The 16158-nt window shown below is 30.3% G+C and overlaps 3 protein-coding genes across 3 annotated transcripts; 1 reads left to right on the top strand and 2 right to left on the bottom strand.

Moving 5' to 3' along the window:
• Positions 1–564: 564 nt before the first annotated feature.
• On the bottom strand, positions 565–7019 carry LOC123263501 (adenomatous polyposis coli protein). Its single transcript, XM_044726318.1, has 5 exons — positions 6983–7019; positions 6476–6896; positions 3660–4857; positions 2040–3429; positions 565–822 (listed from the first exon to the last, which is right to left on the bottom strand). The coding sequence occupies exons 2-5, from the start codon at positions 6882–6884 to the stop codon at positions 616–618; spliced, it is 3204 nt and encodes a 1067-aa protein (XP_044582253.1). The 5' UTR covers positions 6885–6896; positions 6983–7019; the 3' UTR covers positions 565–615.
• Positions 7020–8678: 1659 nt separating this feature from the next.
• On the top strand, positions 8679–13092 carry LOC123263608 (ras-like protein 2). The gene is made up of 5 exons (XM_044726506.1): positions 8679–8697; positions 8777–8907; positions 10659–10746; positions 10830–11041; positions 12868–13092. The coding sequence occupies exons 2-5, from the start codon at positions 8806–8808 to the stop codon at positions 13060–13062; spliced, it is 597 nt and encodes a 198-aa protein (XP_044582441.1). The 5' UTR covers positions 8679–8697; positions 8777–8805; the 3' UTR covers positions 13063–13092.
• A 642-nt stretch (positions 13093–13734) lies between these two features.
• Positions 13735–15743, bottom strand: LOC123263556 (golgin IMH1-like). Its single transcript, XM_044726420.1, has 2 exons — positions 15109–15743; positions 13735–14484 (listed from the first exon to the last, which is right to left on the bottom strand). The coding sequence occupies exons 1-2, from the start codon at positions 15718–15720 to the stop codon at positions 13960–13962; spliced, it is 1137 nt and encodes a 378-aa protein (XP_044582355.1). The 5' UTR covers positions 15721–15743; the 3' UTR covers positions 13735–13959.
• Between the last annotated feature and the right edge of the window lie 415 nt (positions 15744–16158).

A 16158-nucleotide genomic window follows, 5' to 3' on the forward strand; every position in this document is an offset into this window, starting at 1 on the left:
GGATCTTGTTAATTAGTTATTCTTCTATATTATAAGATAAATTTTACTATAGTATAAATTTCCCGTTCTTTTTATTTTAAATCCTTTATTACTCCGCTTAATTCCATCAAAAGTATATTAGACTTATATACATCATTTCACGCGGAATTAAATACTTTACAACCCTTCAGCTGCAATTTTCCAAAAAAAAATTTTTTTGACCCCCAAAATTAGGAAAAACTTAAAATTAAAAAAATAATTTTTTTTTAGTGTATAAAAATTTTTATTGATCCAAAAAAAAATTATTAACATTAACTAGCAATCACAGTAATTGAACGTCATATATTTTCTACTAGGGGTGTGCAAAAAAAATAATCAATAAAAATTTGACCCTGAAATTTTGTTTGTTTATTTATTTTGTGAAATTATTATCAATTAATCTATTTTCGTACCTACAAATTACACTAACCAAAAAAATTGTTCGTAATTTATTTGACATTTACTGTAACTTAAATATAGCTTAACAGTTAGCGCCAATTATCTTTAATAACCAAAACAAACAAAAAAATTATAATTATTGTTACCCTTTAATGCCTAACAATGCACACCCCTTAATAAATAAATTCTAATTTAACTCTATTCCGAATTCGAATTGAAGGACAGATTACTTATCCCGGAAATAACAGAAAAATTACACGGAGTGTCTTCCGTTGCAAAGTTTGCCATTTCGTCGGTGAGTACGATCGGCTCGTAGCTTTTCATCCTGGGGGAAAACGTCCTTAAAGTTCCGTTGAGCGGGTACCTCGGTCCTCGCTCCTCATTCAGAAAATTCACGTTAGGAACCTGAAATCCAAAAAAGTTTCCTTATTCCAAATCTCTGCCCAAAATTAAAACTTCAATTTTCCGCCTTCAGAAAGCTTGGAGGTAATTTTTAACCAGCTTGTCATGATCCTGAGAAAATTCCCTTTAATTTGAGTACCCACTCGATTTTTTTGAAAATCCGAAATTTTGGAAAATCCCAAAAATTTTCCGAATTTTCGGATTTTCCGAAAAATCGACTGGGTACTCAATGTAAAGCTATTTTTCTCAGGATTATTATGCACTGCTTAGAATTTTCCTCCGAGCCTCCGTAGGGAGTAAATCCGCCTAATCTCCCAAAATTTTGTAAAATTTTCAAAATTTACGGATTTTTGGAAAAATTGATTGGGTACTCAAATTCAAGCTATTTTCCTCAAGATTATCATGCACTGCTTAGAATCCCTTTTTCCAGCCTTCGGGAGGCTCGGAGGGAATTTTTAACCAGCTTATCATAATCTTGAGAAAATTCCCTTTAATTGGAGTACCCACTCGATTTTTTCAAAAATTCCAAAAATTGGGAAAATTTGGAAAATTCCAAAATTTCTGCCCAAAATTAAAACTTTAATTTTCTACCTCCAGGAGGCTCGGAGGATATTTTTAACCAGCTTATCATAATCGTAAAAAAATACCCTTTAATTTGAGTACCCACTCGATTTTTCCAAAAATCCAAAAATTCCAAAAATTTTCTAAGTTTTCCGAATTTTTGGAATTTCTAAAAAATCGACTGGGTACTCAAACAAAAGCTCTTTTCCTCAAGATTGCCATACCCATGTTAAGAATTATTGAAAATTCAAAAAATTTGTAAATTTTTTGGAATTTTCCAAATTTTCCAAAAAATCGACTAGGTACTCAAACAAAAGCTCTTTCCCTCCAAATTACCATACCCCGCTTATAATCCCCCTCTGAATCTCCTGAACCTCTTAAATTCTCCTAACCTCCCAAACCTTCCAAAATTTTCCAAAAAATCGACTAGGTACTCAAACAAAAGCTCTCTCCTTCCAGATCACTATATTCTGCTTATAATCCCCCTCCAAGCCTCCTGAAACTCTTAAATCCTCCTAACCTCCCAAACCTCCCAAAAAACCGACTAGGTACTCCAACAAAAGCTCTTTCCCCCACTATCATCCCCCACTTCTTAAAATCCCCCTCCGAGCCTCCTGAACCTTATAACCCTCCCTTTTAACCTCCACTATCAAACTTACCTTCGGAACAGCGGACCTAATACACTCCGCCAGAATATTCTCCTCTTCATCCTCGGAAAGACTTAAACTATCCACCGAAGGCGACTTTTGTTCCTGCCTCGAAGTTGTCGGCTTGTCATTCAGAACTCTGCCTTTAGGCATCGCGGACTCTATACACTCCGCCAGAATCGCGTCATCATCTTCCTCCGAATCAAAGGAATTATTTCCTTCCTCCTCTTCTTCTTCTTCCTCCTCCTCCTCCTCCTCTTCTTCTTCTTCTTCTTCTTCCTCTTCATTAAACTCCCTCCGCTTCAAAAAAGCCTCAGCGGTGGGACTAATACACTTAGACATCCCGGAAGCGATGCACTGTCCTAGAATTTCTTCATCCCCACTCTCCTCAGATCCCCCTAAGCTTCCATCTCCGCCATTTTCTTCCTCCTCCACTCCGCCATTTTCTTCTTCCACTCTATCTTCAAGAATACTCGGCATGGACAAAGCGGACAAGTTTGACTGAGATCCAACCGGAGAAATATCCGCTGGAGTGTCTTCGGTGCAATAAACATGAATTGAGTCCATAGAAACATTCCCTTTCTTAGGAGACTCATCGCTAAGCCTATCCAAGGTCGTGCTAGTTTGGTACCTGATCAAATTACTACCTTCAACCCTTTGATGCTGCATTCCAATATTAATACACGCCTTAAGAATCTCTTCATCTTCATCAGAGCCCTCTTCTTTTTTAATCAACCCAGCTTTGACCTTAACCACTTCCTCCCCCTCTTTACCACCCTTATCATCATCAATTGTCAAAGAACTGAGACTGGTCGCGTTGCTGAACTCCAGGGGTGTGTTTTCCTCCTTAAAATTCTCCAGCCGGTCCTCAAACATCCCCAAATTCTCCCTAAGCTTCTTTCTAGGACTGGGAGGGACAGTTTGGGTGGGAGAATCTGGAAGCTCACTTGGAGAAATCATCCCGCTGGTCATCCGACTTAAATCGCTGATAACGGAGCTGTGGTCGTCGATAGAGTTCGCTTCGAATCCGCTGAGACTTCCTAAGGAGCTGCTCCTGGAGAACATCAGCGGGGTTTCCTTGTCGTCGAAATCTTCCGCGAAAGTTACCATTTTCTGGGTCTCCTTGTCCTTTTCCGGGTCTTGGAGGTCCTGGAGGTCCTGGTCCTGGAGGTCGGGTTCTAAAGGGTCCTCCTTGGTGAGTGAATTTAAGGAGTTTACTCTAGATAGGTACAATTCTTCCTTAACCTCCTTGACCTCCTTTTTGACCTGCGGTTCCCGCAGGTCAGACATTGAGGTCGCCGTTGAGAAATTCCGGGGAGTTCCTTCATAAGGGGTACCTTCGGTGCAGTAGGTCTTAGTTACGTCAGGCTGGAGGTCGTCTTCAGGCTCCTGGTCTGCGTACCTGCGACAAAAAAAAAATATTAGTATTTTTGAAAATTAGTCCCACTAAGACCTAGGGTTTGAAATCCCGAGTAAAATGAGTATACACAACCTATAGTTATTAATATTGATTCATAGAAAAAATCGCGTTAATAATTTAGCAAATGATCTATAGATCATTAATCAAAAAAGTGGCCTACTACTTTTCCTCTAAAATCATCCCTTGGCCCCAAAAAATCTCTAAAAACTCACCTCAAACTATAATCCGTAGGTTGATCCAAGTCAGTCTCAGCATAGTCCCCGCGCTTCTGCTCCAAATACTTCTTAGAATAATCAATAGGCTGGTCCTCAAAGTTCTCACTCAAAAAAGTCCTCTGCCTAGCCGACAAAAGATTCCTCAACGTCGCACTAGCTCCCATGGAGATCATTTTATGCTGCGAATGAACCAAGCTCCTTAAAATCTGCGCAGTCCCCAAATCCCACAAAGTTTTCTGATCAACTGCGTTCCTAGCGGACAAGTTCCACAAAGTTCCGCAGACATTACTCACAACTGTCAAGCTTGGAGATCTCAAAAGCTGAACCAGAACTTGAAGGGTTCCTTTTTTCCTTAAAATTTGTCGGTACTTTTCCTCAACTGCGACATGGCTTGACACATTCCTTAAAATTCCTCCAGCGTTTTCCACAATTGCTAAGGAAGATTTCTCCAGAGGATCTAGAAGTTCTACTAAGAAGGTCAAGGCACCTTGAACTCCGCAGATTTCAGCCTTGTTCCTGGCACAATGCGCGGATAAGTTCCAAAGCGCGGAAAGGATTGCTCTAAGAATTGATTCCCTCTTGCTCCTTATCGCAGCTTCCATTAGCACTCGGACTGTTCCAGACTCCTTTAAGTGTCTTTTAGAAACATTATCCGCCCTCCAGGACAAGTTCCGGAGGACTGAAGCAGTAACCTGGTGCGCGTCGTCCTGCGGACTCCTTAACTGAGACACCCAAGCTCTAAGGAACCCCGGGAAGGAACACAGCAAGCTCTTGTTCTTGGAGTCTCCGAAGGTTAAATTGGTTAAAATCTTCCCGCAGTACTTCCTCACGGCTAGGCAACTTGGGTTCGTTGTTTCTGGGGTGTACAATTTGTAATCCGTTTCTATAAGCTCTGCTATTGCGAATAAGCCTCCCATTAGACAGATAGTGTGTCTGTATACGTCCACGTAGGATAGCTTTGTTAGGTCAGAAAGCGCTGATAGAGGGTGCTGGTCTCGCGCCTGGTTAGGTTCTAGGAAACTGCTGGAGTAATCTCGTAATTGGTCTACTAGAGTTAGGATGTGGAGTTCTTGCCGGTTCTGCTTTTTGTTCTCCGTGGAACGGATTATGTTGTACAGGGCGCGACCTGCGCTTCTGCGCACTGATTGTTCCGGGTTCGGGGAGTGGATTAGACGGACCAATAGGGAGATGCAGCCTGAAAAAGAAAGAATTTATTAAGTAATAAGTGGAATCTTATGATAAAATTAACATGCAAAGTATTTGTTGCAAAATATTTATAATGTGATTGGTCAAATTTACCATAAACATGAAAATATATGCAAATTCTAGAGTCAGGAGCATGCTTACGCGCCCAAATTGAATTTTAGTTTTAAAATAGGGATTTTAGGTAGAAAGTAGGGGGTTTAAAGATTTAGGAGAAGTGGGGGTAAGGAAATTTGTTTTAGGACTTTAAAAAGGATTTTGATAAGTAAGATAAAGATTTGGGGAAAATATAGATGGAAACTTGTGGACTCTAGAGGGTTTAAAGGTTTTTTTGAAGAAATTTGGGAGAGAACCTAGAGAAAAAAGGAAGTTAGGTTTGGAAGAGGGGGAAAAATGGTAGGGGTATAGTGAATTCCTAGGAATTTCCTAGGAAAAATGGTTTTGTGCTATGGGGTTATTTTTAATATTTTAGATCTAGGAACTTTGGGAGTGAGTAAGTGGAAAATTGAAAGTTATTGTTTAGGAATTATAAAAATGGCGATAATTCCTAAAATATATTGATTTTAGGAGAAAATTGTAAGAATCCTAAATTATAGCTTAGAAAATTTTTTATAAAAAATGTTTTTGTATTATAGGCTTATTTTTAATATTTTAGGAGATATAGGAATTTAAATAGAGATTAGGAAGGAGAAAATGGTAAATTGTAATTTAGGAGCTAAAAAAATGGCCATAACTCCTAAAATATTGATTTTAGGAGAAAATTATGAGACCTTAAATGTAGCTTAGGAAATTTCCTATTAGGAATATTTTTGTTCTACAGTCTTATTTTCAATATTTTAGGAGATTAAGAAATTTTAGGAGTGATAAAATATTAAAAAATATAAATTTGTTATTCAGATACTGCAAAAGCGGCCATAATTCCTAAAATATTGATTTTAAGAGGAATTTGTAAGAATCCTAAATTATAGTTTAGGAAATTTCGTATAAATCGTTGGTGTTCTATAGGCCTATTTTCAATATTTTAGGAGATATAGCAATTTAAAAAGTAACTAGATAATTAAAAATAAAAAATTGTAATCTAGTCACTACAAAAATTAGTTACAACTCCTAAAATATTGATTTTAAGAAAAATTTATAAGCATACAAAATTGTAGCTTAGGAAATTTCCTATCAAAAACATTTTTATACTATAGGACTCTCGTAAATATTTTAGGAGATATAGAAACTTTAGGAGTAACTAGGAAGTTAAAAGTTATTATTTAGAAACTTAAAAATTAGCGATAACTCCTAAAATATTGAGTTTAGAAAAAAATTGTAAAAAACCTAAATTATAGCTTAGAAAATTTCCTATAAAGAACGTCTTTATACTATAGTCCTATTTTCAATATTTTAGGAGATATATAAACTTAAATAATGATTAGGAAGTGAAAAATTAAAAATTATTATTTAGGAACTATTAAAGTAATCATAACTAAAATATTAATTTTAGGAAAAATTTATATGACTAAAATTGTAGCCTAGAAAATTTCCTACCAAAAACGTTTTTGTATATCATAGGTCTATCTCCAATATTTTAGGAGCTACGGAATTTTTTTTACAAAAAAACTTACCAGACTGTCTCATGAGCACACAATTATCCACTGAAGTACTTAAAGACAACAAAGTGTTGCTCGTATCCTTTGGCCCTGAATTGTCGTTCATCAGCATCCCCAACAAGCTAACAATCATATCCTTCTTGACGTCATACTTCTCCGCGACGTCGTTGTCGTCGCCCTGAGCCTCCTCCTGCTCAGCTTCCTCAGACTGCAATCCGTTGAAGCTTATCACGCTTCCCGTGAGATTTTCAACTTCACCTTCACTTATTTCTCGCTGGCGGTTCCCGCCAGCGGGAACCGCACTCCAGGAGTCCCGCTCCAGTGGCCAAGTTCCGTGGTACAACGACGACCGCTGCCTCGACATTCTTGATGAAGATGCTTCTAATGCCGACGAACAAGGTGAGCCTTTTTCACTCCAAGACATTATTTTTTTTATCTTAAATTTTCAATAAATAAATAAATAAATATAATTTATAAATTAGTAAAATATTAATTTTTATTTAAAAAAAAAATTATTTTTACCTTTTTAATAAACTTGCATTTTTTATTTTTTATTTTATTTTTCTTTACAGTACTAATTTTATTTATTTTAATTATTTATTTATATTATTGTAATTTATTATTTTTAATTCTTAAATTGAGTCAATATTGACATTTTAATATTCTAATGTTATTATTGTTTTTTTTTTTAGGTTATAGATGCTGACAAGTTTACGAGTGTATACACTATATATATATATATATATATATATATATATATATATATATATATATATATATATATATATATATATATATATATATATATATATACATAGTGTATATATGTTTGTATTTATTCTCCTGACAGGGTCGGTAAGAGTTGCTGACTTTGCGCGGGAAAATTTAAAAATTTTAATTTTTAAAATTCTAGGCTGATGCCTTAACCACTCATACGACTGATTTTTTAGTTAATTAAGAAAATTAGGGAGACTATTGATTTTGGGAGAAAATTGTAAGAGGAAAATTGTAGCTTAGGAAATTTCCTAGGAAAAATGTTTTTATACTATGGGGTTATTTTTAATATTTTAGGAGATATAGGAACTTTAGGAGTTATTAAAAAGTGGAAAATTATAAATTATTATTTAGGAACTATAAAAATGGGCATAACTCCTAAAATATTGAGTTTAGGAGAAAATTATGAGAAGAAAATTGTAGTTTAGAAAATTTTCTAATTAATTAAATTTAAAAAAATTAATTTAAATAGTATATTACACACCTGTGGCAAGAAAATGAGAAATGTCTCAGAACACATATATGTTGCCCGAGGCGAAGCCGAGGTCGACATATATGTGATCTGAGATATTTATTATTTTCCTGCCATAGGTTTGTATACTATTTTTCTGTCCGACAGAGGCGGAAAGCGGCAATTTCGTTTAGCGCAGTGGGCCGAAAGTTGCCACTTTCCGCCTGGAGGGCAGAAAAAAAATTTAATTTAAAAAAATTAAAAAAAAATTCTAGGCTGATGCCTTAACCACTCACACGACTGATTAAAAATATTTTCAGAGCAACTTTTGCCGACAACTTGGTGACAACTTGGTGAACAAGTTGACACCAACCGAGTTACTTTCCAAGAGTTGCCGCCAAGTTGGTGACAAGTTGCGGCAGTAGATTGACAGAAAGTTGCGGCCAACTTGGCTATCAGGGTATGTTTAAAATCAACCTAAAAAAATTCTACGTTACCAACAGCCAGTAAGATCCCGGCTGTTGCTAATCGCCCGGCTTTCCACTTACGCGCCGTTCTCAATATAAATACAATTTATAATAAAATTCTCTAATAAAAACAATTTAAAAAAAATTTATTTACTTATAAAAATATTTATCAAACTCAAAAACAATAATAATTTTCTTTTTTTTTCTTAAATTAAATTTTCATTTTTTTTTTTAAATTAATGAATGATTTAAGTTGTATGCACTGCGTCCAACCTTGAGTAGCTGTACAATTTTAACACACAAGATATATTATGTATGTTTTGTATATATATATAATATATATAAAATATATATAATCCACACATTTAGAGTTGTAGTATGTGAAGCATCAAGATAAAGCCATGTTAATATAACGTCATAAAATATTTATATATTTTACATAATAATTAATAACTTCACATACTTTGTTGTTCCATTCAAATTAAAAATTTTTATTCATTTATTTTTTTTATTTTTTCATTCAATTTAACTATTTATTAAATATTGTGAGTTTATAATTTTTTTCTAAAGTTTATTTTTTGTGTTTACAGCGTTAAATTTTTTTTATTATTATTTTTTTTTAAGTGCCTTAAAATAAATTAAAAAATAAAATAATGTCTCGAAATGGTGAAAGAAGTTACGCACAAACTTATAAATTAGTTGTTGTTGGTGGTGGGGGTGTTGGTAAATCTGCTATAACAATACAATTTATACAAGTAAGTAAAATTTATTTTTTTTGTTTAAAAAAAAAAAATTTTTTTTTTGAAAAAAATTTTTTTTTTTTTTTTAAAAAATTTTTTTATAATAATAAAAATTATTGTAGGAGTAGTGTTGTAAGAATTAATAAAAGCTTGCGTAGGTACTTTATTTTAATTTTTTTATTACATATTTACATTATTAATTCAAATATTTGTTCTATTATAAAAAAAAATAAATAATACTATATAGCTAAAAAAAAAAAAAAAAAAAAAAAAAAAAAAAAAAATTAATTAATTTGGATTAATAAAAAAAAAAAAAAAATTGACTAAAATTCTATTTATAAACTTGAAAACAATTTTCACGGACATAACGTAATTCCTGGCACTCTTCCACCAGATGTATCCTTATCACAGCTTTTAAATGTCTTTTATCTCCTCTAGAATCATTTATTACCCATAAATCGTGATTATACTTAAAAAAAACTATTTTTTCATCTTCAATACTAACTCCAGACATTTAAACATTTTTCTTCTCAAAAAACTATTAAAAAAAAAAAAGTTATTTATTTTCTGACGAAATATTCTTATTGTCCATTAAATTCCCTATAAGTTGATTTTTTTATTTTTTAAATCCGAAGTAGCTCACCAAAATTGTATTGGCGAGTTGCGAAATTCGCTAAAGTATCACTGAGAAAGTCTAGGGTTCGATTCTCGGTCAGATTTTTTTTTTTTTTTATTAATATTCTAAATGATTTTTTATCATTTATTTTATTTAAAATAATTTTACATATAAAAAAATAATCCAACCTATTAAAAAGTTTTTAAGATTGTTTATTTATTTTAGATAAAATATTTACTGAAAATATAAATATAAAAAGAATTGTTTATACAGACGTATAAAAGCCGGGCTTTAATCTATTTTAGCACTACGGGCGTGCAACCGTTATATTAAATGGTACACTATATTTATGATTATGAGTCATACTTTAAAAAAAATTTTTTTTTTAATTATTTAATATTAAAAGAAAGTTTTTAATTTTCTGTTTCATTGAATATGAATGAAATTATTTAATAACGTGGGTGAGATAAGCCCACACTTATTTCATCAATAGTTTTACTTTTTATTTTTTTTTCTCATTAAAAAAAAATAAATTGTATAATATACAAGATGAAATGAAGAAATTACCATTTCAATGACTCATTCAATTTTTTATCTATTTATAAGATCTTATATTAATGCTAGGTCACAATAAATTTAAATTTATAAGAATTATTATTTTTTTTTTTTATTATTAAAAAAAAATTATTTAATAAAAAAAAAATTACCCTGACCGAGAATCGAACCCTAGACTTTCGCAGTGAAACTTTAGCGACTTTAGCAACTCGCCAATGCAATTTTGGTGACCTACCTCGGATTTAAAAAATAAAAAAAGGTACTTATAGGGAATTTAATGGACAATAAGAATATTTCGTCAGAAAATAAATAACTTTTTTTTTTTAATAGTTTTTTGGGAAGAAAAATGTTTAAATGTCTGGAGTTAGTATCAAAGATGAAAAAAAATTTTTTTTCTTTAGTATACTCACGATTTATGGGTAATAAATGATTCTAGAGGAGATAAAAGACATTTAAAAGCTGTGATAAGGATACATCTGGTGTAAGAGTGCCAGGAATCACGTTATGTCCATAAAAATTGTTTTGAAGTTTATAAATAGAATTTTAGTCATTTTTATTACAATTATTTATTTCTACAATCTTAATATTTTTTTAGAGTTATTTTGTCACGGATTATGATCCAACTATTGAAGACTCTTATACAAAACAGTGCGTAATAGATGATGTACCAGCCAAGCTCGATAGTAAGTTCTTCAATTGTTTCAAGATAGTTTTTATGATTAGATAATTATTATCGAAATTAATTGTAATTAATATTTTTTTTTAGTTTTGGACACGGCGGGACAAGAAGAATTTAGTGCAATGCGGGAACAATATATGAGAAGTGGTGAAGGATTTTTGTTGGTATTTTCCGTAACAGATCATTCTTCTTTTGAAGAAATTGCTAAATTTCATAAGCAAATTTTGAGAGTTAAAGATCGGGATGAATTTCCGATGCTTATGGTTGGTAATAAATCGGATTTGGATCATCAAAGATATGTAAGTTCATATTTTAGAAAAAATTTATAAGAAACCAAAGTTGTAGCTTGGAAAATTTCCTATTAAAAATGTTTTTTTACTATGGGGTTATTATTAATATTTAAGGAGACATATGAAGTTTAGGAGTGACTATGAAGTGGAAAATTAAAAATTGTTATTTAGGAACTATAAAAGTAGTCATAACTCTTAAAATATTGAATTTAGGAGAAAATTGCAAGAACTAAATTGTAGCTTAGAAAATTTCCTATTAAAAACGTTTTTATACTATAGGGCTGTTTTTAATATTTTAGGAGATATAGGAACTTTAGGAGTGACTAGTAACTGAGAAATTAAAAGTTATTGTTTAGAAACTGAAAAAATATCGATAACTCCTAAAATATTGATTTTAGGAAAAATAAAAAGGAAACCTAAATTGTAGCTTCGAAAATTTCCTATTAAAAATCTCCGTATACTATGAGGTTATTTTGAATATTTTAGGAGATCTAGGAACTTTAGGAGTGATTAGGAAGTGGAAAATTAAAAATTATTAATTAGGAATTTTAAAAGTGGCCATAAATCCTAAAATATTTATTTTAGGAGAAAATTTTAAGAAAAAAATTGAAGCTTAGCAAATTTCCTATCAAAAACGTTTTTATACTAAGGGTCTATCTTTAATATTTTAGGAGATACAGGACTTCAAATAGTTATTAGGAAGTAGAAAATGGAAAATTGTAATTTAGGAGTCACAAAAATAGCCATAACTCCTAAAATATGGATTTTAGGAGAAAATTGTAAGAAATTAAATTGTAACTTAGAAAATTTTCTATTAAAAACATTCTCACACTATAGGTTTAGCTTGGATATTTTAGGAGATATAGGAACTTTAGAAATGACTAGAAAGTTAATAATTAAACATTATTGTTTAGGGACTATAACGATGGCGATAACTCCTAAAATATTGATTTTAGAAAAAATTCATAAGAGACCAAAATTGTAGCTTAGGAAATTTCCTATTGATAATGTATTTTATAGGTCATTTTATAGGTCTATTTTTGATATTCTAGGAGATATAGGAATTTTAGGAAGTGTACAATTAAAACTTAATATTTAAGAATTATAAAAATGGCTATAACTCGTAAAATATTGATTTTAGGAAAAAATCATCAGATCAATTTTGTAGCTTAGAAAATTTCCTAAAAAAAATGTATTCATATTACAGGTCTATCTGTAATATTTTAGGAGATATAGGAGTTTTAGGAAGTGAAAAATTGAAAATTATTATTTAGGAGCTATAGAAATGGTTATAATTCCTAAAATATTGATTTTAGGAAAAAATCATGAGGTCAATTTTAAAGCTTAGGAAATTTCCTAAAAAAATATATTCATATTATAGGTCTATCTTTAATATTTTAGGAGATATAGGAATTTTAGAAAGTGGAAAATTAAAAATTATTATTTAGGAACTATAAAAGTACCCATAACTCCTAAAATATTGATTTTAGGGAAAAATCATGAGGTCAACTTTGTAGCTTAGGGAATTTCCTATTAAAAATGTTTGTATACTATAGGTCTATCTTTAATATTTTAGGAGATATAGGAAATTTAGGAGTGACTAAGAAGTCAAAAATTAAAAATGATCTTTTAGGAACTAAAAAAGTGGCTATAACTCCTAAAATATTGATTTTAGGAAAAATTCATAAGAAACCAAAATTTTAGCTTAAGAAATTTTCTCATATTATAGGTTTATCTTTAATATTTTAGGAGATATAACAATTTTATACTCATACAATAAAAATTAGAAAATTATTTAGTTTTAATATTATTATTATTCTAATTATTTTTTTTAGGTACCAATGGACGAAGCACAAAACATGGCTCGCGTATTGAAAATTCCGTACATCGAATGCTCGGCAAAATTGCGCATGAATGTCGACCAAGCGTTTCACGAGCTCGTAAGAATCGTCAGAAAATTTCAGCTGTCCGAGCGGCCGCCTCTCAAGCCTAATTATAAGAAAAATAAAAAGAAATGTTGTATGTTATAATTTATAATTACAATTATTTTTATTAATTAATTACATTACATTTCACATTACATAATATTCAAATTAATTACTAATTTTTTAATTATATTTTATTAACATAATATTTTATCAAATCAAAAGTTTACAAATTTTTATAAACAAAATATATAGATATATATTTACAAATTAAAATAATATTTTTGATACTTTTAATTAAAAAAAATTTAATTAGATCGTTTTTTTTTAAAAATATTTTCTAGCCTTAAAAATTCACTGCCTGAATTATTTTTAATAAAAATATACAAGTTAGATTTAATAATTAGATTATTAAAATGGGTTTTATTAATTTAATTTAGATAGTAATTAATAATAATATTAATTATAAAAAAAAGGATTTTTAATTTAATAAATGAAAAAAAAAAAAAAAAAAATTAATTACTCTGACCGAGAATCGAACCCTAGACTTTCACAATAAAACTTGAGCGACTTTCGCAATTCGCTAATGCAATTTTGGTGACCTACCTCTAATTAAAAAAATAAAATAATGTGCTTATAGGAAATTTAATGGCCAATTAGAATACTTTATCGGAAAATAAATAATTTTTTTATTTTAAAGAAGAAAAAATTAAATATTTTTTTCATGCAAAATAAAATAAGTGAATATTTTTAAAATTATATTAAAAAAGAAAAGTTTATAATATTAATAAAAAAAAATAAAAAAAAAAAATTTACCTTGACCGAGAATCGAACCCTAAACTTTTGTAGTAAAACTTTAGCAACTTTAACACCTCGCTAATGCAATTTTGGTGACATACCTCTAATTTAAAAAATAAAAAAATGCACTTACAGGAAATTTAATGGCCAATAAGGTTCCTTCCTCAGAAAATAAATAACTATTTTTTTTTAAAAAGAAAAAAATTAAATATTTTTTTCATGCAAAATAAAATAAGTTTTAACTGCACTCATTTTTTGTCTCAAAATTTTGAGCTGTTTAAGCTGCCTAGAAATTTTCTTAATCCATTTTTGATGTTCCTGCCTCACAATTTTTTGGTACTCCTTTAATCCTCTATTTTTTTTAACCAAAACCTGGCAATTAATTTTATTTTTCACAATTTTCCTTCCCAGGAATTTTTCTCTTAATTTAGATTTTCTTAATTCAAGCTCCAGAATTTTTTTCTTCAATTCTGGTTTTAAAATTTCACTTTTTTGAATTTGAGATTTAATTTCCCGATTTTTGGACTTTAATTTTCCAATTTTAAACTCTAGACTTCTCTTTTTTAATTTAAAAAATTTAATCTGCTGGATTTTCTGTTCCAATTGCTGAGTATAGAATAATTTCTCGGCTTCTAGACGCTCGTAGTCTGTTTTAGTTAAATTAGAATTTTTCCTGATTATTTCGCTCAGACTATTGTGAAGATTAAAGAGCTCATTCCTGAGTTTTATCTGCAGAATTTAAAAAATAAATTATATTTATAAGGTAGATTTCTGAGCTGCAGGAATTTTTTAGAGCAAAATGAATGATATTTTTGAAATCCTGAGAAAATTTCCAAAAAAATGACGTATCGCACGACTCAATCGGCCGTAGGTCGATTTTTGATTAATGATCTATAAATCATTTGATAAATTATTAATGCGATTTTTTTAATGAAAGCTTGGGAATTTATATAGCGTCCAAGGAGTCATTTTACTCAGGATTTCATGATCTAGGTCGCAAAAGCATTTATAAAAAAAATTTTTTTTTGTTATTAATGATTAATGACCTGATTAAAATATCAAGGAAGGATTTATATAAAAAATTAATTGGATATTTTTAATGTCTATTATATCCCGAGTAACATAAGCCGTCTCACGACTAGATTAGCGTTAGGTGAATTTTTGATTAATCGATTAATAAAATATTAATCAATTAATTTGGTATTAATTATTAACCAACCATACAAGTGTTTAGATTCATTTTACTCGCGCTGACGATCTCTAGGTCGCAGCCTGCGTAGATTTTCAAATTTCTTCCAAAAAATTTTCCTCAAATTTTCTTTTTAAAAAAAAAAAATAAAAAATCTTACTTACATATTTAAGCCGGTATTCTGACACAATGTTCAACTTATCCAATTGCCGATTAATTAATTTAAAAATTTTCCTTTTTTCTTTTACTTCCTCCAAATTTTCCCGAATTTTCCTCTGATTTTCCACAATTTCCGCAATTAACTCTTCAATTTTTCCTTTTTTCTTCTCAATTTCTTCTTTTAACCCTTCAAGCTCTTCCCCTGAATTTTTTCGTAAATTTTCCAGCTTTTCTTTATAAATTTTCAATTTTTTCAAAATTTTATAATAATTTTCCACTTGCTCTTCATCATCTACTTCACACATCACGTAGCTCATCTGTTTTCTTTCAAAAAATTCAATCAAGCGCTCTGTTAATTGAAAATTCCTCACCCGAATTTCCTCCTCTTTTTTCCTAAACTCCCTTAAATTTTCCATCGCTTCCTCCCGGTTTAAATCTTCCGAAATTGAAGATAAAAAACTAGCGTCTTCATATTCGGAATCTGTGAGGAATTTTTGGGAACTCAAGGAAGATTCTAAAGATTCTAAAGGAGAATTTTCCGGAGGGGAAATTCCTAATTCTTCAAGAAGGTTTGTTAATTCTGATAAAGTAGGACGCCAGTCTTTGTCGTCGGACATTTTTACTGGTTACTAAGGACGATTGATCAATACTATAAGTACGAAGTGCAATAAAAAAATTTAATTTTAGAATTAATGAATTCTAAAAAAATTATTGGAGACATTTTGTGGAGAAAATTAAATTTTCTATAAATTTTATTAAAAATTTTTTTTTTAAATTAATATTTAAATTATAAATTTAATTTTTTTAATAAAACTTCTTAATTTTTAGTCGTTAGAAAATTGTTTTTTTTTCTGTTAATTATTCCGAGCGTACTTAAAAGTAATGACCTTATCTGAGTAACTTAAATCATTCATAAAGCGATAGTCTTCAAATTAATTAATTAATTGGAAATTTCCAAAATTTGAATCCGAGGTGGGTGCCAGGAGCCATAAGAGCGTATAAAAAAATTTTTTTTCGGGAATCAACGCATTTTTCTATGAAACGTGCAGAATTGA

The sequence above is a fragment of the Cotesia glomerata genome, linkage group LG4, assembly GCF_020080835.1.
Source record: "Cotesia glomerata isolate CgM1 linkage group LG4, MPM_Cglom_v2.3, whole genome shotgun sequence".
Lineage (NCBI taxonomy): Eukaryota > Metazoa > Arthropoda > Insecta > Hymenoptera > Braconidae > Cotesia > Cotesia glomerata.